The 21,324-nt window shown below is 51.2% G+C and overlaps 6 protein-coding genes across 6 annotated transcripts; 3 read left to right on the top strand and 3 right to left on the bottom strand.

The window, feature by feature from the left end:
- Nucleotides 1–2,066: 2,066 nt before the first annotated feature.
- PMZ80_001097 (uncharacterized protein) lies at nucleotides 2,067–2,497 on the bottom strand (the record flags this gene model as incomplete). The annotated part of the gene is made up of 2 exons (XM_064869545.1): nucleotides 2,067–2,225; nucleotides 2,279–2,497. 2 exons carry the CDS (start codon nucleotides 2,495–2,497, stop codon nucleotides 2,067–2,069), a joined length of 378 nt encoding a protein of 125 aa, XP_064735042.1.
- A 1,363-nt stretch (nucleotides 2,498–3,860) lies between these two features.
- On the top strand, nucleotides 3,861–4,936 carry PMZ80_001096 (uncharacterized protein; the record flags this gene model as incomplete). The annotated part of the gene is made up of 4 exons (XM_064869544.1): nucleotides 3,861–4,163; nucleotides 4,222–4,422; nucleotides 4,471–4,731; nucleotides 4,784–4,936. The coding sequence occupies 4 exons, from the start codon at nucleotides 3,861–3,863 to the stop codon at nucleotides 4,934–4,936; spliced, it is 918 nt and encodes a 305-aa protein (XP_064735041.1).
- A 2,306-nt stretch (nucleotides 4,937–7,242) lies between these two features.
- Nucleotides 7,243–8,112, top strand: PMZ80_001095 (uncharacterized protein; the record flags this gene model as incomplete). The annotated part of the gene is made up of 1 exon (XM_064869543.1): nucleotides 7,243–8,112. The coding sequence occupies one exon, from the start codon at nucleotides 7,243–7,245 to the stop codon at nucleotides 8,110–8,112; it is 870 nt and encodes a 289-aa protein (XP_064735040.1).
- A 7,351-nt stretch (nucleotides 8,113–15,463) lies between these two features.
- Nucleotides 15,464–19,036, bottom strand: PRP5 (pre-mRNA processing RNA-helicase; the record flags this gene model as incomplete). The annotated part of the gene is made up of 1 exon (XM_064869542.1): nucleotides 15,464–19,036. The coding sequence occupies one exon, from the start codon at nucleotides 19,034–19,036 to the stop codon at nucleotides 15,464–15,466; it is 3,573 nt and encodes a 1,190-aa protein (XP_064735039.1).
- Nucleotides 19,037–19,514: 478 nt separating this feature from the next.
- Nucleotides 19,515–19,715, top strand: RPC10 (DNA-directed RNA polymerase core subunit rpc10; the record flags this gene model as incomplete). Its single annotated transcript, XM_064869541.1, is given in 2 exon segments — nucleotides 19,515–19,531; nucleotides 19,550–19,715. 2 exon segments carry the CDS (start codon nucleotides 19,515–19,517, stop codon nucleotides 19,713–19,715), a joined length of 183 nt encoding a protein of 60 aa, XP_064735038.1.
- A 186-nt stretch (nucleotides 19,716–19,901) lies between these two features.
- Nucleotides 19,902–21,215, bottom strand: TRP4 (anthranilate phosphoribosyltransferase; the record flags this gene model as incomplete). Its single annotated transcript, XM_064869540.1, has 1 exon — nucleotides 19,902–21,215. The coding sequence occupies one exon, from the start codon at nucleotides 21,213–21,215 to the stop codon at nucleotides 19,902–19,904; it is 1,314 nt and encodes a 437-aa protein (XP_064735037.1).
- Nucleotides 21,216–21,324: the final 109 nt, after the last annotated feature.

The following is a 21,324-nucleotide window of genomic DNA, read 5'->3' as shown; positions in this document are numbered from 1 at the left end:
AGAATCGACACAAACTGCTCTTGATGCAAAGCTTGTGGACTGGGAGTCACTGCTGCACAGCATGTTCTAGATATATAGTCAATAGATCCGTGCTTCATAGATATGGAACAGGCAGCACTCTGTGACGGGAAGAAGCAAGTCCTTCAGGCCTCCCACAAGTCCCTCGCCAATACTACCTGGAGTGTCGCGAACTTGTGACTCAATATAGTTGTAAATGCCGCAAGCAGATACATGCCTTTGCATTGATTCGCTATGCGCCGGTCACAAGCATATACTAGGAATTGTGATCACAACAGCTCGCACACGTAGCTATGCTGGGAAAGTCGTCAGAGAGTTGATGAGCCTTTTCTCGATAAACACTCGGACGATATAGCACGCTTGCACGTACGCCCTTCCCGATAGGAGGTGTCGTGCCGGCTGCGCATGTGCGACGGTGTACGAATTGATATGTCGAAATGTCAAGGTCATTTGCGCAATAATGTAAGCATCGCAACTGCACCGGTAGCTTAGGCGCACCGTCACGTGCCGCTGGAGCTTGCAAGGGAAGGTGAAGCGAAGACATCAGTAACCGAGGAACTCGCCTTGAAACCGAAACACTGGTCCATGAACAATACAATCCTTCGTATCAACATGTATCAAGCCATGATGCGGAGTAGTGCATGCTAGTCGATGTCTCTATGGTCGCGAGATCAGAGCAGATCTTGGTCGCCCAGCTGTGATTATTGTAAGAGCAACTCTGTATTGTGTCGTAAATAGCCGAGCACAAGCTTCGTAGAAGAAAGCTCTGACATATTCTCAGCTGACTGCAGCAGTTCTGAGATATATCTATAGGGGCGTTCCGCATATCTCGAGCGTGTCCTTCAGTTCTCTTGTTAAAGTTCAGGCACTACACCCTTCACCTGCAGAAAAGTTCTGACACTTGAAGAACACCAAAACCACAGCAACCATTCGCAAAATATGCCTCTCGTCGGACACTGCAGTTGCAAAGCAATCACAATTACAATCGAAGATCCACCATCCGGATCGAACCCTCTAGCAAGCGTCTACTGCCACTGTACTACTTGCCGCCGCCAGTCCGGCGCATCTGGCACATATGTCGTCGTTGCCGATGAGAATACGGTCAAAGTCGACGATCCGCAGGGCGTCCAGAAGACATGGGAGGACACATTGACCGATAGTGGAACGCCGTTGCGTCGACAATTCTGCAGCAATTGTGGATGGTGAGTCTCAGGTTTCCTACTCAGCACTTGTGCAGCCCAAGTTTAGAACGAATGCAAGCGAGCGTCTATTGGGAGCTGATATTGACTGTGCTGCTGGTGCACAACACGACACTAACTTGCGCTATCACAGTCCTTTAACATCCATCACACCACACTTTGCGGGCAAGATCATTGTCAAGATGGGACTTTTTGACACCATTCCGAAGGCGGTGGCGGAGTTGTATTGCAGGAACAAGCAGTCGTGGGAACCTGACTTCGGCATTCCGGCTCTGCAGGGTGCTTCATAGCACGGCTAGACCTAATGACTGTTGAGCTTGGAGGTGGGCGACGTGTTTGTAGATCGCCCTAGTCTGCTCACGGCAGCTAATTGTCATATCGCTGTTATGGTTGGCTCGGCAGTAGCTAAAGGTAGCTGCGCGCAAGGACCAATGATACCAGGCAATGAATGCATCGAACAGTTGACAATGACAAGCATGTATTCAGAAAGTAACAGACGGGGCTTCTGCACCTCAACTATTTCCTCACACCCAAGTGTTCTGTTTTCTGTCACCAATTTGGGCTTACATCACATCAGCAGTGGTGGCACGAGCATCGGTGGATTCCCGTCACCGTTCAACACTATGCCACCTCTCTATCAAATCCACCAAGCTGACAGGCGTCGCTCGACGCGGCACAATACCACGTATGCACGTGCCAGCCGCTAGCCTCCGTATGCCGTAGAGGCATTATTGATCTTAGACCGCACTCGGTCGACAGTCGATGTGGAGCTTTATGCGCAGCTCACAATCGGTGATCTGAGACGAAACAAGTGCCCTCTGTCGTTGAACGTGCCTGGGGATCCTCAGCTCAATTCCAGTTCCTCGTTTCTGCATTGGCATCTGCCGTGCGCCCTAATCGTTCCTGTTCCGACCCAGCATTCAGAGTCTGATTTTGTGTCTGCTTCTTCTGCGCAGCTAAATTAGCGGAAAGCTTTCCTCCCACCTTGTTCTTCGCTGCTGCTCGTTCCTACATCCGCGTCAGTACCACCTGGCAGATAAGATCACGTGCACTGAACATACCTCGGCTGCTCTAGCAGCAGCACTCCTTGCATCGTTCGGACTACTGGCGCCATCATTGCCAGCCGATCCCAACGTGCGACCTGGTGTACTCGAGGTCAGTGCCTGCTTCGGTGTCTGTGCTCGAGCAGGTTGTGGGGCATCGGAGCTTGCACCGAGCACTCTTCCTGGCGCGGAGAAGTTGTCGTCTTTGTTGGCAGATTTCGAGCAGATGTTACCCATCTCGTCGCGTGAACTTATCTATTTACCCAAAGGCAGTAGCAACACGTATGCTGCAGAAAGAAGAATCTGAGAGATATTCGAGAACATTGGTTCATCTAGTATCGTAGCATTGATTCGTCCGCCAAGGTCTATCCGGGCTTGGCGTAACGCGTCTCCATCGTTGACACGAGCACAGCTCAACGGTGAAGTAGATGATCCAAAACTGCAAGTTTTCTCCTGGACTGTGGCTGGTGCATGTTTAGTCAGCTGTTCCTGGGAAGAAACGTTGCTGCTTTTACCAGCTTTCGCCCTCAGGACTGCACCATAATTAGTTCTGGAAGATAAGCTCTCTAAACACGACGCATTACATGTGATCACTCTATGAACAACTCGCAGCATCGCTCTCATTCCAGGCGGCATCTGAAATTCAAAGCATGAGAAGCAGGGGTTCACGACCTGAAAGTACAAGTAATTCTAGTAGTATGGTGACAGCTCTTTACTCTGCAACATTGAGCAATGATTTACACATTCCTCAATTCCTCGTATCACGTTCTCCGTGGTTGTGCATGTCTGGACACCGAGTTGTTAAGTTCATAGCTTCCGAGCACGTAGGTAATGCTCTATCCTCGGATTGTGTCCCAGTCATGCGTGTGCTTAAGCTTCAATACACTTTGTCCAGTGCACACGCACTTCCCTGTCTCATGGACTGCCAGGAGCTTGTCATCATCCCATTTTAAGTAGGCCGTAGACTTTTGGCCGGACACCAGTATTTGCTTTGCTTGGAGGCCGCGACTATTGTACATTTTTCCGCCACTGCTAGTGGATTAGTTGGGTGAGCATAGCAATGATCTTGGAAGCTAGTCGCTCCTCCTCCGAACCAGCTTTGCTCACGCTGGAGATCTTTACCAGACCAATTGCTTGCGAGCTTATTCCTGTGCCTGCCCAGAGATGAAGTTCAGTCCTTGTGTATCCACGATCAGTTCAGACCCTGTGCCCAAATAACGCAGATATAGTTGCAGAGGACCTGCTCCCCGTTCCTATTGGTTCGCCCAAATACGCGGCCACCATGTTCAATGTTGGTCTCCCACCGCAGCAAGTAGTTGTCCTGATGCTTGTGCTTATCGACGGTACCATGCTTCTACATGAGCGGGCGGCGTAGTCTTCTAGAGAGCCAAAAGCTGCGCTCATTTTTGCATAGTATATCAAGCATGGCTGGACACTGAGTATTTGGCAGAATTTCCAGCACACCTCGTATAGTATACTCTCTTGTAGCTCTTTCCATAGCTATAGTATATACGCTGCTTCCTTGAAGCGCCTCGTTCATATTATCATATATCTCAGCTGCACTTCACCACAACCTCAGATCCACCCACCAGTCGACAAGATGGCAGTAGCTCCACGCAAGATCTATGAGTGCGAGCACTGCACCTCGTACAAATGCCGCAACAAGAAAGACTTGGCGCTCCATATGCTCAGAGAGCATAACATCAAGCCAAAGGAGCCTCTGTACCCCTGCAAGTCCTGCGGGGTGGACTTCGGGAATAAGTCAGCAAAAGACCGACACAAGTGCCCGCGGCATGAACCCAAGAACAATGAGCAGGTTTACTGCTCCAACTGCGGCAAATGGAAGTGGGCACGCAACTTCAAGGCGCGTTGCCAAGTTCAAGGCCATGTTGAAGGCCATATTGTGAGTGCAGCATGTCCAAACAAAGTCTCACGTAAATGAAATACTGATCTGAACTTAGCCTGAGGTGCAACCAGAGCTTGCTGAAGGTGCAAGCAAGAAACAAGCTCGTAGGCAGCCGCAGCCGCAGCCCCACTGGCAGCCACAGCCGCCACAACAGCAACAGCAACAGCAACAGCAACAGCAACAGCAACAGCAACAGCAACAGCAACAGCAACAGCAACAGCAGCAATGGACTGGGTCATTCCCAGCATTCCAACAAGTATGTCATGCCTAGCTCAACATGTATACAACAAGCTGACACTAGTAGCAGAGCCTCGCTGGCTTCGGCCAGCAAAGCGTAGGAGAGTATGCTCTGGCACAGACCTACTACCCAGGTCAGCAGTTCCCTGCCGCCGCTGGGTTACAGGCCCAGCAAGCCCTCCCGCCCCTTCCTGTACCCGGCCAGGCATATATAGCTGCAACTCAGATGCAGCCAATACAGCCAGTTGGTAACCTCGCCGGCCCTTACACGGGCTACACAGCAGCAGGATCACCTCTGGGTGAGGGCTTTTATATGCCAGCACAGACGGTAAGTCCCCCTTATGGCGTCATAGCATGCAGACAGGCTGACATGGTTACAGCAGCCTATGTACGGATATGCCACGAGTGTAGACTCGGGCTACGTTTCTCGAGGGTCGACTTCGTGGTCGTCGCCTGGCTCGTCGCAGCTGGAGCTCGAGACGGAGCTTCGGCTTCAGGTCAATTTCGACCAAAACTGGACGCCGGACTTGTGATGCTCCGCATATAGCCCAAGAATGGAAGAACCGGTACCTTACTGGTAGCCAGACATGACAAGATATCTTGAACACCTAAGAAGTGTATGACCTGATTACGAGAATGGACTGATATAAGCGTTATCGATGTTGGAAGAGGCTATGATACCCTGTACAAATATTTGTCACGACGGAATGAAGTGATGATCACGAGATACCCAGAGCGAGTTGGTGTACAGTACAATAGCATGTATCGTGCTTCGAAGATAGTATGAAGAGTTTTTGACATTCTGTATTTGTTTCCTTCCTAGATCGTGAGAGAACACTGAGCGTAGATCAATAAGGCAAAGTACTGGTTCCGCCTTGGTCACTTGGATATTTGGAGAGTACCAACGGCAAAAGCAATTCAGTGTATGCCTACACGCCTCGGTAATCATGCTTGCAACATGCTGTTACGATGTGATTGCAGCTGCTGAAAACCAGACCGAGTCTCCCTCTTTCTGAGACTTCTGTTGGCATGTGGCCCACTTGCTCACATTTTCCTTGTGCATTTTTCATTTAGGCGCCTGTCGTTGCTTTCGGGTGGCGGTGCGCATACTATCACAGCTAATGCCCACAGTATTCGCAACTTCTTTGGCAGCAGGCTTTCCTCGAAATACGCCAGCCTGAAACTTGCGCGGACTTGTTTATGCATTTGAATAGCTCTGAACGTGAGAACGAAGCCAGTGTCGTACCCATGCTCGTGACTAGCCTATGCTCTTTCATCGCTTACACCCGGGCAAAGAATTGGAAAGGACGTCAAGCAAGGTAATGGGTTTTGCCTAGTAGCGTGATCTTGCAATAGTCACAACGCATCGCCGAAGAAGGGCTCGGTGATAGCTCGCGTCTCGTACACTATTCATATCGGACCGTACGTAAGTTATTTCCAAGCAGCCACGCTGTTCACTGGTCGCATGGCATGCCGCCTACCCCGAGGAAGTGCTGAGTCGGGTAGCTCAATTGTGCTTTAGATCGAGTGAGACTATGCCGCTTCGAGATCGAAGCGAAACATGCTCGAACTCCACAATCTATGAATCTGCAGACTGTTTCAGAAAGCAGGGTTCCACTGTTGCGCCGCAATGGCAAGCTTTCGGCAGTACCAGCAAGTTTTAGTGTGCGATCCGATCGGAGGTGGACAACAGGGTACACCCATAGTTCACGCTAGTCCCCTTCCGTTTTGGGAAGGCAGGACCCTGAACCAGAATTGTGGCATCGGAGCAGCTTACAGCGTGCGCAAGGAGCTCTTTTGTGTCTCCTCTGCTGGACTCGAGACAGCTGCGGGCTATGTTGTTCGTGCGGAAGGGTTCTGGTGCAGGACATGTCCACAAATCACAGAAAACTAGAGGTAGCCAGACGATAATACTGCTTGTGTAGGTTTGGTGGTGTTCTTGTGGAGCAAAACTTTGGATTAGGAAGAGCATTTGTGTCAAGTCCTCAACGACGTAATCCCTCGCTGGCTCGAAAGCTCAAGTCTTCGAAGTGACATGATTAATCTGCTCAGCTTCTCTGTGGTTGACCTCTCACGGTGTTGCATGCTTTCTGTGTGGTAGAAAACCTGGTGGAGATGATGCTGGACATGTCCTGAAAGATAGTAACAATACCCATGTAGCCACATGCGAATGCTAGTACTCTCGCAGACCTACATGAGCCGCTTTGACATTTTGTAAACCACGCAGAGAGTAGTTCGACCCGTCTTTCAGAAGGTTTCCGTAGCTCGAGTAGTGCTCTTGATCAGCCAGGGCAGCTCGATAGTGTTAGGATGAGGGTTATTCTGTCACAGGGCAAGCATGTGCTGCTCGCCGGGCTGTTCGTAACCAGACTCTGAGCCTCATTGCCATGATCAAGGCCGCTACATTCGTTCAAATGGCATTGGTCACCGTTACACATCGTATGGTACGGAAGTCTCCTCAGCGTAGTCACAGAAGCTCTCCACCGCTTCCCGTAAGATATTGGTAGCTCTGGTGCCGACTCACATCAGATGTAGAACACATCGTCAAGTAACTTGCTCATGAAAGTTGGGAGGTAGAAAAGCGCAGAGGTTCGCCTGCAATCCCTCCCATCTTCCTCTTCATCAAACGACTCTGAATGTATACACTGCTCGATCAATCTTTCTTAAGCTTGATGACAGCCTTCAGAGTTATACAACACTGTATAGCAGTGACTTGATTGACCTTCACCTTCACCTTATACCCCTCAACAGCAAGTAAGTACAAGCTCACTGTGAGCTCAGAAGCATTTGGCTAACGTTTCGAAAGACCTTCTCAATGCCTCGAGCCAGAACCGTCACAATGGCTCGAGCCAGAAATAATGTCTGCCCCGATTGCAAGGCCGAGTACTGCAATTCCAAGGATCTGCAGGCTCACATACGCGGGGTCCATCCAGGCCGCAACCTGGCCAAGCTTATCTGCGGCATGGGCAAGTGCACGAAGACGTTCGCCGACCAGAGCAATCTGAGACGGCACCAAAAGACTTGTGGTGCTGCACAGCCTGCAGCAGAGTTCTACTGCACTTTTTGCCAGGGCAGCACTACTGGGTCTCGGGGGTTCAGAAAGGACAACATGAATAGGCACATGGAGAAGTGCCTACACCGAAAGGGCGCCGCGGTGCCCTCGACCCCGGGAATAGCAGCTACGGCTGTCATAAATAAGCTTGCTGAGGCGTTCCGGGCCCGGCAAGCTGCTACCCAGGCTGCGCCGACGGCCCCAGTCGCCCAGGTCGCCCCCGCACCTGTTGCGCCTGCCGCACCTGCCCAGGTGCAAAACTTCAACGTTGGAGATGTGGTCATTCGACCTGTCTCGAACCTCTTTAATCCTGCTGCTCCCAACATGCCGCATTCGGAGCAGCCAGCAACTGAGCCTGCCTCGTTGCAGCTGGACGGCCCCGAGCTTACGCCTGCTGAGATCATGGCGGGTTGGTTGTCATTGCAGCGCCCTGGCCCGCTCCTCGGCACGGATGCTGCATTTGAGATGCAGTTGAGCAGAGTCTTGTCTCTGGCCTACGGGCACCTGCTTGCAGGTGGCCCGTACGCCACTATCGAAGACCAATGGGGGCAGGCGACCCTGGCAATCGACCGGTACAGTGGAGGAACACTCCCCGATGTGCCGCTTGCTGCAAGATGGCAGTTTGTCCAAGAAGGACGTGCGGCCGGTATCTTATGAGTTTCCGGTACAGCTGCAAGATACTGCATGCAGTAAGCAGACCTCGACAGATACCAGACCTCCACATACTCTTGACATCGACAGCAGATTCGCCTCAGACCATGATCTCCTCGGGTCATATCACCATGACCGATGTTGCAGTAGCGACTCACTACAGCCTGAGCTCACCATCACTCAGCAATGTTGTCGTCGTCGAACCTGAATTGTCTACGTCTCATCACTTCGTCAACACATATCGACATCAATGTCAACGACATCTCAACATTGTCTGCAGACAACAAGAACACCTCGTTGTCCCGTTATCGACCTCGTTGTCGACCTTGTTATTGATACATCCCTTGGGCAAGGAGTATCGACGACCTTCCTCACTATGAACACCACTTCAACAGGAGGACATACATAACTACACAAAGGTAGCTGACTGCTACGAGGAACCCGTTGATGGGGGAGTCGTAGTCAGAAGAAGGTAGAGCCTCACCGACCATAATCGCAGAGCAACCAGGAGCTGGCACTGCCTGCGTAGTCCTCTACCTCAGGATCAAGCAACATGGGACCCGTCATGACATCCTTCCTTGGGCAAGAAGGAGCATGGCGAGGACGACTATACTGCTCTTGTTCACGACATCATGGTGGCCGCAGCAGGTTCATCCTCGATGGTGGACCGCCGTCACCACCGATGCATGACACCACTATACAGGATGGAAGAACGTGATGAATGCTGTCAACACGAGGGCAACACCACCTTCTTCATCCTCGTCGTGGACAAGAGCATCTTATATCCCTCGAGAAGGTACCGGCGCCTTCACACCAGCTGCTGACACAAACATCTGACGCATTCATCGTGCTTGCTTAGACACCTAGCATCGACTAGCACCAGCAGTAAGCCGAGCGGAGAGGACCCGGCACTTCACGACAGCTGTTGACCAAGTCAAGGACATCATGACTTGACTTGAGATGTGCTTGCCTGTCACAACTGGCACCGACGATAAGCACCAACAGTACGCCGAGCGATTAAACCTCAACTTTCCTCCTTATGGACACCGACATTATCGTCGACCCTCAACCTATCACATAGACAAGGTATACCGGACAACGTCGACGTCAAGAAGAGGAGGAACATACACAACAACACAACGTACCTACAAGCATCCCACCCATCTCACCTCAGGTAGAGAAAGGGGTAGGGCCTTGTAGTATCGCGGAGTGATGACCCAGCACCCTACACAACGTACATCTCGAGGTACGGTAGTGGTGGCTGGCGAGCTTCGGTGTGGGTGGTAGTCCTGCTGACGCAACATGTCGGTGGATTAGGCCCATGCTTTCACACGTGCCTTGACGTCTTGACGTTGGGTATGGGTGAGAGGTGGCAATATGGAGAGTTGCTCATGCTGCCATCGCTGACTAGGAGCACCCTTGCCATCAGGGTCAAATTGATGAGGAGATGTCTATGTCGTCGTCACAGAGGTGAATGGTACAGGTAAGCCACCGCTCCTACTGATTGTCGTTGACAGGCTAACCATCGCCTTGGCTAGAGCATACGGACGGCCCATCTCGGTGTCGGGTATGATGACGACGATGGAACATTGCTGTCGTCGACGTCGCTAAGCCAGACGACAAAGGTACGTGGTGACCATGACAAGTCCTCATCTCGTGGATACACGTTGACGAGTCGGCCGTATACAAACAAACCAATGTGTGTATGTCGACGCAACCCCTGGGTCCGACAATCGGACGCCAACAATCGTGCTCATGTTGCTACTCTGGTCGCTACAGATGCTGAATTTATGCAGTCTACAGACGTCGCTACTCTGGTTCCGAGGGTGCGAGTGCTAGTTGGGCCTTGATTTGACTACATGCCGTTGTTGCTGAGCGAGGACTCTGGAAGAGGGGTTGGTTGTCAAACGAGCGCTTCAAGTGCAAAGCGTCAGACATCTAGAGGTGCTTCTCGCTGGTTTTGCAGGGTTGTGGCGGGAGCTTGAAGCACGATTTACAATGCCATCTCCAGGGGTACGCGAGGAGGATCTAATTGTAGAGGCGTACACGATGGTCCAGGCGATGATGGTGTGGTTTGGAGGTGCAGAAAATGAAGTAAAAGTCCAAGGACGTAGACATAGAATCTCAGTCTCCTTAGAACCCGCAAACGATCTGATTTCTGCATGCGACGAGTCACTGTCTGCTCTTTGCCCTTCCACGACTTGCGCTCCTATCAACATCTCCAGGTCTTGTGCTTGTGAATCAGTTTCAAATGCAGGAATTTCTCAACATTGACGCTCGTCTGCCTTCGAAGATGATGTGACCGTTTGATCTATCACAAATATGACCAAAAGGATAGCGAAAGTGCCGAGTGCTTGACTTGCAGCAAAACAGAATCGTGTAAGTGCTACAAGTAGTCTCAAAGTAACTGCCATGTTCGATAGGATACGAAAATGAGTTTGTGGCCATTGCTTCTTACGGATGTACTCGCAAAATGGAATGTTGTAAAATGCAGATGGGAGAGCATTCTGCGACAAGTGCCTAAGAACAGCGTTGGAAAGCTCTGGAAAGGGGCTCGTAAGCGCAATAGTTGATTGTGGTGGGAGCTGCGACGTAGGCTTGAAACTGCTTCGGGAGGTACAATTTTGGGGCACAACTTAGGGGCTGACCGGGGCCTTGAAGCTCATTTTGAAGTCTGCTGTGTTCTGCGTATGTGGATGACACGTCGAATCTGAAGTGCACGATATTTGCACTTGGGTCTTGGATTGAAACGCTGTAAGTTGGTCAAGGAGTTGCATATAGCTACTAGAATATAGCCATGAGCTTGGAGCATCTGAGCATCAACGTTGGTGTAGATATCCTCGTTGATGCTGCTGATGAGATCTGCGATGGAAATGCGACAAATGCCTGGAAGTGCAGGCCATGGAGCTCCCAAGTAACGGAGTGGGCGCTGCTGTTGGGCTGAAGCTGGCAGCCGAAGGTGCACTTGTAAGCGGTGAATTAGGGGCTGGCCCGGCTGCTTCGGAGCACGCTCTAGGCTAGCCCTCGAACCCACAGTCTTCGACGCAGTATGAAATGCTCAGCCCAAGAACAATGCAACATAGCTGTATCAGATCATGCTTTGAAGGGCTGCAAATTGGCCAGGATATTGCTCATGGCCAAGTGAATATACTACTGAGCTTGGAGATAGCAGAACTCATCAATGGAACTGCTAGCTGCCATTCCATTAGTGGTAGCATTTGCGACAAGATGCGATAGTAGCCCCTGAGCTCTTGCAGAATAGGTGTGCTCGCATGCTAAAGAGCAACCATTGTGGGGGGCTCGTGGTTGTGCTATGGGGAGCTCGCGGATGCTGTTCAGGGGCTGGCTCGGGGTGTGCCTTCGACACTTCGGCGATCAGAAGGTCGCCTGCCGTGGTCGATTTTCCGCAGAGAGCTGGGGATCGCCAGAACCCCTGCCACTCGTCAATACACATGCTGCGGCGGGCACGACACCTGCCATTGGCCGGAAACATGTTTTCCCTCTGAGTAAGAATATATCTGCTCACACTGAATGCAATGGGGCTCCTGCTCGTAGCTAGCTCGGCGGCGTGCCTCGCCACTGCGTCTTTTCTTTGACATGCGTGGCCTGCTCCATTCTAGCCTTTGGTGAGTCAAGTCGTAAACTAGGAGCTTCGACGCAACTTATCCGATTGTTGCCGTGCAATGTTCTGGTCACCGTACACAAACGTCAGATGTGGTAGCGAGGTATTTTGGCAGTTTCATCAACTGAGGCAAGTTCTGCGGCACATCATATGGCTCGCACGGTGCATTGTAGCTCAACCATGGTCGACGATGTGCAGATATCGCCACACTCGTAAGATCGGTGATGAGATGTGAGTCAGAGGGTGCCCTCGGAGATGCTTCGGTCTCGGTCATGGTGGACAAATGGTGCCGTTAGCTGGGTCGAAGTGCCTCATGGCGTGGCTGAGGATGGAGGGGCAGCTCTCCTCCGCCATTGCAGAAAGACGGACTCCTGTAGTGATCATGCGACATGGCAGACTACGAGTCGTTCTCAAGTGGGCAGCATCAGGTATATGTACTGTTTAAGGCGTGGGTATGAGATCTCCGGAGCTTCGGATAAGCATTGCTTCGATATGGTCGTGTAGGGAAAAGTAGTGGTTTTGGGCAGCAATGACGAGTAGTGGGTATGGTGGCTTGATAAGAGCAGAATACTACACGCTATTGACTGGAGACTGTGTCTTGTTGTTGGCTAACGGCGAATTGCCTCTGCGGAAATTCCGATGTGCACTGGTGTAAATCGAATTATAGTTTCAGAGCTTCAACGTGTGAGCAGAGCGAGGGAGAATGCTCATCTTTGAAGTCGAAAGGGCTGAGTCCATGAAATCTGCTGGTAGGCGGAAGTGACCCAGTGATTGAGGTAGATAGGGGTAAATGCCTGTGAGCAAAAGCGCAAACAAGGCGTTAATCTGAGCCGCCAAATACATAATCATAGATCAAAAAGATGAATGACCATAGCCGATGCAAAGCAGTCAACAGCCGTCGGCATCTGTAGCATAATCCTTCCGCCGACTTAAAAAAGTGTTGCCCTGAACCGGACTCGAACACCCCTCCCTCTTTTCGTTCGTAGCCCACAAAAACAGCAAAACTTCAAGCCAGCAGCAGGAACATATTGCCCTACTCACGATCTGCTCGCCCTGGAGGGTCCGCAGCTCGCTCCCCACCACCGTCCACCCGGACTGGCATTGAAGAAATACCCTCAGTGACTGGAAGTGAGAAATCCTCCCTGAGCCACCACAGACAGCCTCCGCTAACACGGGTATTTTTTGACAGAGTCGTATTTGGTGAGAGAAATTGTGTGTTAGGAATATTTGAGGGTTTGGTGGGGCGCTGGGTTCGTTGGTGCCGGGTGCCAGCGGGCGATGCATAGTGGTTCGTAGGCCTGCAGAATGCGTTGCTTGCGGATTGAGGAGTTACACAGTCAAGAGCTTTAGTGTGATTGTAGTAGGCGTTGTTGTTGCAAGCACAGCGATGAAAGTAGCACTCGTTGTTGTCGATGTTTGCTGTCAGTCGCTGTGTCTCAAAGCAATTCCGGCATGAAATGTTACCACATGACCTTTGTAGATGGATCGAATGTGATTACTGCGGCCTGCCTGAAGTAGACAAAAAGCAAGACGGTAGCAAAATTGCATAGACGCCAATCTGTCGATGACAGTGAATTTGTTGAGGAGACTGTGCTGTTTGGATCCGTGACCTTGCGTATGCATCCCGTAGAGGCAGAAACACTTAACCCGTGAACAACATCTGCAAAAAGCTACTGGCCGGAACGATGTTCGAACCCAAGACCATTGCCAGAAAGCGGCGCATGTTCTGACATGCTGCTTGCTATAATGATTGATTTGCATAATTGGCAAAAAATGCAAAAGAGCAGTGAACTTGCCCGGACACAAGTTCTCGATGATATATGAATCTCTCGAATAGATGGTTGCTACTGCTCTGGGAACAATTTGTGGTTATTGTGTATATGTTGCACAGAGCTCGGAGTTGTGGGTAGGCAAGGGCCAGTAAGAGAGAGGTGCCCCTCGTTTTTGCAAAAACGTTGCCCAGTATGGGTCGAACTCAAGACCATCGCAAACAAAACAGCACTTCTGCCGATGTGTTGGAGGATATGATAGATGATCTGCCCGAATAGCAAAATCAGCAAAAGAGCAGTGAACTTGACTGGCGCAAGTTCTGACTGTAGCAATCGGTAGATAACAATCTGCCATTCCAGTGAAAGTACTACTGCCCTGGTAATGATTCATAGCTTTCGTGTAGATGCTCATTCCATTAAGCTCGGAGCGCAAGCCAAAAAAAAACGTCAAAACAACAACTCTCCCGGACTCGAACACCCACCCACCCCAGCCCACCAAAACAGCAAAACTTCAACCCAGCAGCTATAGGACTTATTTGCCGGCCTAGCTTTCAACCTGCGCCTCCTGGAGGATTTGCAAGTCTCCCCCGGCCTTGCCGCCGGGGTCTGGTATTGAAGAAACAACCTCGCAATAGGGAACTATTGTCCGCCTGTCGCGCTAACACGGTGTGTTTTTTGTTGGAGTGATTTTGTGGGACTTCTGTATATGTAGGGCTGGTTGAGGGTGGAGTTGGAGTAAGGGCCAATGGTAGGGATGGGGACATCGTGACTAGGTGGGTAGGTCTTCCACCAAAAAATGTTGCGGCGTGGTTCGAACTCGCGACCTTGAGAACAAAATGGAGTCTTGTTGCTCGCTCTTGCTGCTTGCGTATGAAGGTCTTGCTGTTGTGATCGACAAAAAGTGCAAAAGAGCAGTGAACTTGCTCGGGGGCAAGTTCTCATCATGATAGTCGACAGATAACGGTCTGTCGTTCCGATGTGGGTGCTACTGCTCTGGGAACAATTTCTGTCTTCTCAGAATATATGGCTCCCGCTCGGCACTTAAGCCATAGCGTGGCTAGTAGCAGTAAAGGCCGGGTGGGGTGGGGATCTCGTGATCGTCTTTCCAAAAAGTTGCGGAAGCACGGTTCGAACTCGGTATTTGGGCAGTATTCACTATGTCTGCGCATACCTTCATGTTGATCTGACTAGCAAAAAATGCAAAAGAGCAGTAAACTTGTGCTGACACAAGTTCTCATCATAGTAGTCGACAGATAACGGTCTGTCGTTCCGATGCGGGTGCTACTGCTCTGGGATCATTTTCTGGTGTTTGAACATAGGTAGCTTTCAGCTTGGCAACTAAGTCGAGAGTGGTTGGTAGCAGTGGGTTTGCGGGTGCGTAGGGACCTCTGGTGGTTATCCAGTCAATGGCTGGGCGATGCTCAGCCCAAAGCAGGACGCTATCCTTATGGGTTGTGGGACTGGGTACTGGATAAGGATAAGCTGTATAATAATATCACTACTGCCATACACACGGTGATTGCGCATAGCAATATATGGCTGTTCGGGTCGATAGGAAAGGAGTTCGAAAGTCGTTGCTAGGAGGGTTCGATCGTCGCTGATGAGAATAGCTGCCGGGCACGTTTACATCTTCGCTCAAACACAAACGAGAACATACAGAATACTACTTGCTAGGACCATCAAGGCAACACGAGGATTGTCAGCCTGAAGGTGAGAGCGATCTTTAGCACTCATCCCATGGTCCATTCTTGCAAGTATGACAGGTGGTCGCAACCAAAAAGCCGACTATGCAGCACTGTTCTGAAGAACATTTCTGGTGTTGAGGTATGTATTCATTTGAGGGTGATGTGCCCAGAAAAGTCGAATCGAAGCCGACACGTTGGGCTCGAGCTCCAACGGGCCGCCACCGAAAAAGATAATGATGCTTGTGTATACTCAGACAAAGTTGGCTTTTGTTTATGTATTATCACACAACTGAATATCTCCCGCTAGTTCTAGGCTCGCCCGCCGCTGCGGCCAATGTGCCTTCCTTGAGTAGTCCCATCAACTCGCGCATTGCTTGTTGTACGACCAACTCTGAATCTCCTTCGACAAGGATGTACAACTTCGGCAAGTCGTTGGGACCTGGTACATCACCAGTCTTGTAGAATGTACCTTTCGTGGTTATGCTTGTGCCTGTCGATTCCAGGATTTTGGCGACATTCGTTCGGTTTGTGACGCTCCATCTGGCACGTTGAGGGAAGTCGTTGATTTCTAGAGTGGCATGGAAGGCTCCGGCATCAGGACCTTTGTTGTCGATAGGTACACCAGATCGCATGACACCTGCTTTGGATAATTTGGCATTAATACCAGCAACAGCAGCAGCGACCTTGTCCATCTGACTTTTGTTGCCAGCAGCACCAGCAGCAGGTCTCTCTGTCTTGTGCACCACGATCTTACCGTCGAGGTCGATGCCTTTGGGTACGCCAGGAAGCGCTGGTGCAGGGCTCTGGGGCTCGTCACGTGCAGCAACGCCTGAAGCAGCTTTGGCGAAAATATCGTCTCCGACTTTGGCTTCCTTGAGTTCTTCCTTTTCTTCTTCCTCTTCGTTGTCGTCTCCAGTCTTGTAGGTCTTCCTCTCTCGCGCCTTTTCTGCATCACGTTGCGCATCAAATCGTTCGAGACCTTTGCCACCGAAGCCACCAGCATAACCTTTCTCTTTGCCAGCTTTGACCTTTTCAGCAAATTCATCAACGAGTTTCTGGACAGGCTCAGGAATTGTCTGACCGCTTTGTTTCAGTGCTTTGGCGATATCGACAGCATAACGATCCTGTTCTTCGGTCAAGAAGGTGACGGCTGTACCCTTGTTTCCGGCTCGGCCAGTTCGACCAGCACGGTGGACATAGTCCTCCAGGTGATTCGGCGCATCATAGTTGACGACAAGCTTGAGCTGTTTAACATCAAGACCTCTGGCTGCGACACTGGTCGCGATCATGATGGGCACGACACCAGCCTTGAAATCATCGATGGTTGAGTCTCGATCGATCTGATCTTTGCCTCCGTGAATAGACATGCACGGATAGCCCTTCTTCATGAGGTCACGAAGTAAGCCATCCGCAGATTCTTGTCGGTCTACGAAGATCAGAGTTCGATCGTCCTCATTAGCCTCGTCTTCATAGAGCTTGCCGAGCAGGCCGAGGAGTCGGTTGAACTTGCCAGTATCAGGCAGGACTTCCACAACCTGAGTGATTTCAGGTGCTACAACACTGCGGCCACCGACGATGATCTCGACGGGCTTGACTAGAGTCTTCCTCGCAAGGGCTTCCATTGATCTCGGAAAAGTGGCAGAGAACAAGACTGTCTGACGGTCAGGTCGAATGTTAGCAAGGATCTTCATGACTTGTGGCTCGAAGCCCATATCGAACATGCGGTCGGCTTCATCTAGGACAAGATAGGTGATTCGCTTGAGGTTAGTAACTCTACCGCTGTTTGCTGCAAGAAGATCAATCATGCGACCAGGAGTGCAGACCACGATTTCGGCGCCACGTTTCAGGTCGGCGATTTGGTCCTTGATCGGTGCACCACCGTAAGCACAAACAGCGCGCAAGCCGAGCGCTTTGAGAAAAGGCTTACACTCTTTGTGTATCTGAGTGGCAAGCTCTCTTGTTGGACTGAGCACCAAGCCAATCGGTCCGTCGAGACTATCGAGCGGCCGCTGATCCTTGATATGCCGGAACATAGGCAGCAGGAACGCGATAGTTTTTCCGGATCCAGTCTTCGCAACACCAATCACGTCTCGGCCTGACATGATGGAAGGGATGGCTTGAGATTGAATGCTGGTAGGAGCCGGATAGCCCAAGGTCTGAATGACGTCTAGTACCTGTACACCGAGACCACATTGAGCCCAGGTTTGAACAGGTTTTGGCACTTCGACACCTCGAACCTTGATGTTGTCCAGCTCCATGCGAAGATTTGCGACATCGTCCTCAGTCCAGTCTTGCATGTCCGTTGGCTCAGTGTAGAAGTTGCGGCGGAATGGCTCGTACTGAACCTTGGCATGATTGACAGTGCCAATGTCTTTCTTCTTCTTTTTGGCTATTTCTTCTGCTTTCGCCATGATGTTGCCTGGATCATCTTGGTCGATGGCTGTCAACTCGACTTCATCATCATTGAAGAATGATTCTGGTTCCTGGGATATGGCTTTTCCATTCGTGTTAGCCTTACCTTTGAACATTGTTTTCTTCGCCGGTACAGCAGAAAGATCCTGCATGAAGGCGTCGAGTGGGTCGTCTTCCTCCTCCTCGGCGCCGTTGTCCTGCAGAGCGGCTGGCGCCTCGGTCATTGCCATATCATCGGTCTGCTCGGCACGGCTGCGTTGTTCGGCAGCAGCCCGGGCGGCAGCCAAAGCTTCTTCTTCATCCTGGTCGTCTTCGATGTTCGCATCGTCTCCGTCGTCTTGATCTTGCATCACTTCGTCTTGTCCATTGATGTCGGCATTTGGAAGTGAAGGTAGCTTTGCGAGCTTGATCTTGACAACGTCTTCTTCCTTAAAGTCCAGAGCTTTCTTACCTACCTCGGCGTCTCCTTGCGCTTTTCCGCCAATGCTGAAGCCACTCAGGTTGCCTTTCGATTTGAGCGATACTGCCGGAGCGGTGGACTTTGGCGAAGGCACATTCGCTTTGGGCAGGGTTGAGATCTGCTTCGCTGTCGGAATTGCTGCATCTGCTCCAAGTGGCTTTTTGATAGAAATCGTTGCAGGTTTCGATGCAGGTTTCGGTGGTGGTGGGGCTGCAATGGCCGTAGTTGGTGTTTTCGGAGAGGCTGCAGGCTTGGGCGAGGAGGTTTGCGACTGCTGAGCAGCGGCTTGCTTGCGTTTCCATTCTTCGAGCTTCTTCAATCGTGCGGCTTTCTCGTCGTCGACAGAAGCTGTGGCTGGTTTCGAGCTCTGTAAGCAAGTATGAGTGCTGTTGCTGTGGGACTGGGCTAGGGAACGTACCTCTTTCGGGTCCAAATCTTTGCCTCTTTTCGATGATGGGCGCTCACGACTGTCTTCTCGCTTACGCTTTCTCGAGTCAGCAGAGTCATCTCGTCTCTTGCGGTCTCTGTCTCGGGAATCTTCTCTTTTGAGGCGGAGATCACTATCTCTGCTTAGACGTCTGCTGTCTCGATCTCTTGACCTGCGCCTGTCCCTTGAGCGTTCGCGACGTGAGCTGTACCGGTCTCGATCTCCGTCATACCGATCGTCATGGCGCCTGTCTAATGAACGATCTCGTCGGCGGTAGTGGTCGCGATCTCTGTCCCGATCTCGATCGCGCTCCCGGTCGCGATCATAATCTCTCCTCCGTCTCTGCGACCAGTCAGCGTCCGTCCCAATCCGACGGTTGTTACTAGAGTCGACCCGTACCTCGGGACTTCTAGAGCGGGAGCGCCTCCGGCGATGGTGTCGATCGTCATCTTTGCGGCTTCTATCGTAGCGGTCCTCATCCTTTCGACTCCGCTTTGAGGACGAGTATGTGCTTCCTACGGGTGATGGTGAGCGTGTGTCCGCATACCTCGCCATCGTAAGATAGCAGCTGACAAGTGAGCTTTACTGCAATGATCCGGGTGCCGATTTTCGACGAGGCGCGACGCTGCGCCAATCAGGTATACTTGCTGTATTCTGTTGCAAAGCTAGGGTGACCGATAGACACTGTTAAAGCTGTGAACAAAGGCAAAAGACCAATAGTTTTAATAGCAGTGTAAAAATGTGGTCAGGTCCTCTGGAGCCTTTGACCGTGATGTTGCAAACCTTGAATCGTGCTGTACCGCACTTTGCTGAGTCTGCCTTAGGTAGCATAGTCACGTGGCAGCGTGGGGTGGTACGGTGAACTGAAACCGCGGCAAACGCAGGCCGTTGACTTGTCCCTTGTGACTTCTCGTTGGGCTTCATTGCATTCTTTTCTTGATCATTTCCTCAATTCGCAACTTGATAACGAGAATAGTCCCACTACTCTACAACCAATTATCGCTTCTACACTCAAAAACTAAAGTCATCCATCATGTCTCAGCGCGACGCGTACCAGTTCCCGTCCAGCACCAGCGGGCAAATCTATGGTTACGATGCAGGTTCTGCGCCAGCGCCGAAAGTAGGCTACATCTGCGGCGACTGCGCAGCCAAGGTGTATCTCGACAAGGAAGACAAGATCCGATGCTCACAGTGTGGTCACAGAGTATTGTACAAGGAGAGGACAAAGAGGTGAGCTAAGATGCAAAATAACCCTTGCGACAAATAGCTGATATGGTAAAGAATGGTTCAATTCGAAGCACGATGATCGTTGAGCACACGTAATGGTTCGAATTCATGTTTTAATGCCAGAGGAGAGAAAATGCACGAGACAACGGCGCAACGGCCGACGGGAGATCTATTGCATTACCGCCCTACACATCTATGATACCGAAAGTTCATGAGTCAAATCCACAAATCTCTCGAACTCCTGCAGCACCCTTCCGCTCTCGAGACAATATCTTGCCAACCTCGCGCCCTCCTTCCAGCGACCACCTCCCGGACCACGCTCGGTGATAGCCTCACCATATTCTGAAGAGCTGGAATCGCATACACCACTTACCACGAGCAGCGCAGCCACATTCATGAGTACAAAGTGGAGGATTGGGTGGTCTTTATCCATCTCATTTCGGAGGATACTCATTAGCACTTTGGCGTTCTCTTTCGGTCCCTTGCCACCGCCAACTTCAGATAGCGGGTGAGCTGGGAATCCAAAATCAGCAGGCTCGAGTGAGAATGTCTCGAGCTGCGAAATGTACTTTGGTTCTTCATCATCACTCTCATCGTCGTCATTTGTTTCCTGGCACTTTGGATTTGGCACTTCTTTCAACCACCAGCAATTTGTCTTGCCAGCGCAGCTAATCTCATCTAGATCCTCGGCTCCGCAAACAACCATAGCTTTGGTCACGCCTTTCTTCCTCAATGCCTCTGCGAATATTGGGCCCAGTTCTTGGTAGGCAACCCCGAGCATGCGCACCTCGATCAGATTATGCACTGGATTTGCTAGCGGGCCCATCAAGTTGAATATGGTCCTCAGTCCCAACTCTTTCCTCACAGTGGCCGCATATTTCATTCCAGGGTGGAAGTTCGTCGCGAGCAGAAATGCGTAATTACTATTCTCGAATGCTTTTGGCAAATGTTCGGCAGTCAGGTTTTCGAGGATTGGGGCTTTGGGAGCCACAGCTTTCAGCACGTCTGCACTACCGGACATGGAAGTCTGGGCTTTGTTCCCGTGTTTGGCCATTGCGAGCAGGGGAGAAGCGATGATGGAGGAGGTGGTTGAGATATTAAAGGTCGAGTGGGAGTCACCACCTGTGCCGACAATATCGCACAGGCCACCCCTGTATGAACCACGAGCGCGCTTTCTCTTGCCCAGGACTTGTTGTATCTGTTTCTCGTCTATGGGAGCTGCGGCTTCGCGCATGGCTTCGGCGCATTCTGCAATGACATTTGGGTGCTTGTCGAGACCAGTCGAACATAGCAGTGTCAGTAGTGAAGCGAGTTGCGTGCCAGATAACCGGTTCTCGAAAGTACGTGCCCATGCAAGGGCAATGTCGACCGCTGGTACATTGCGCTGGGGTTGAGGGTGAGGGGCAGACAGTCGCTTTAGTAGAGGTGTGATTGAGATGCGGTCGGGCTGGTCTTGTGTAGGCGCGATTGGAGCGAGCACATGCGCATGTTGCGTCGGCACCGCCATGATCGTGCGCAATCTACAAAATTGTAGAAGAATAGCAAGTTGAGCTCAAATGGCAGCTGCGGTTGATTGTACTTTCCCAACTCCAACTTAGGGACGACTCCGGTTCGCG

This window comes from Knufia obscura, assembly GCF_036327395.1.
Source record: "Knufia obscura strain CCFEE 5817 isolate CBS 148926 chromosome Unknown scaffold_1, whole genome shotgun sequence".
NCBI classification, from domain to species: Eukaryota; Fungi; Ascomycota; class Eurotiomycetes; order Chaetothyriales; family Trichomeriaceae; genus Knufia; species Knufia obscura.
Note: the sequence above shows the minus strand (reverse complement) of the source record. Positions and strands in the feature narration are given on the sequence as shown.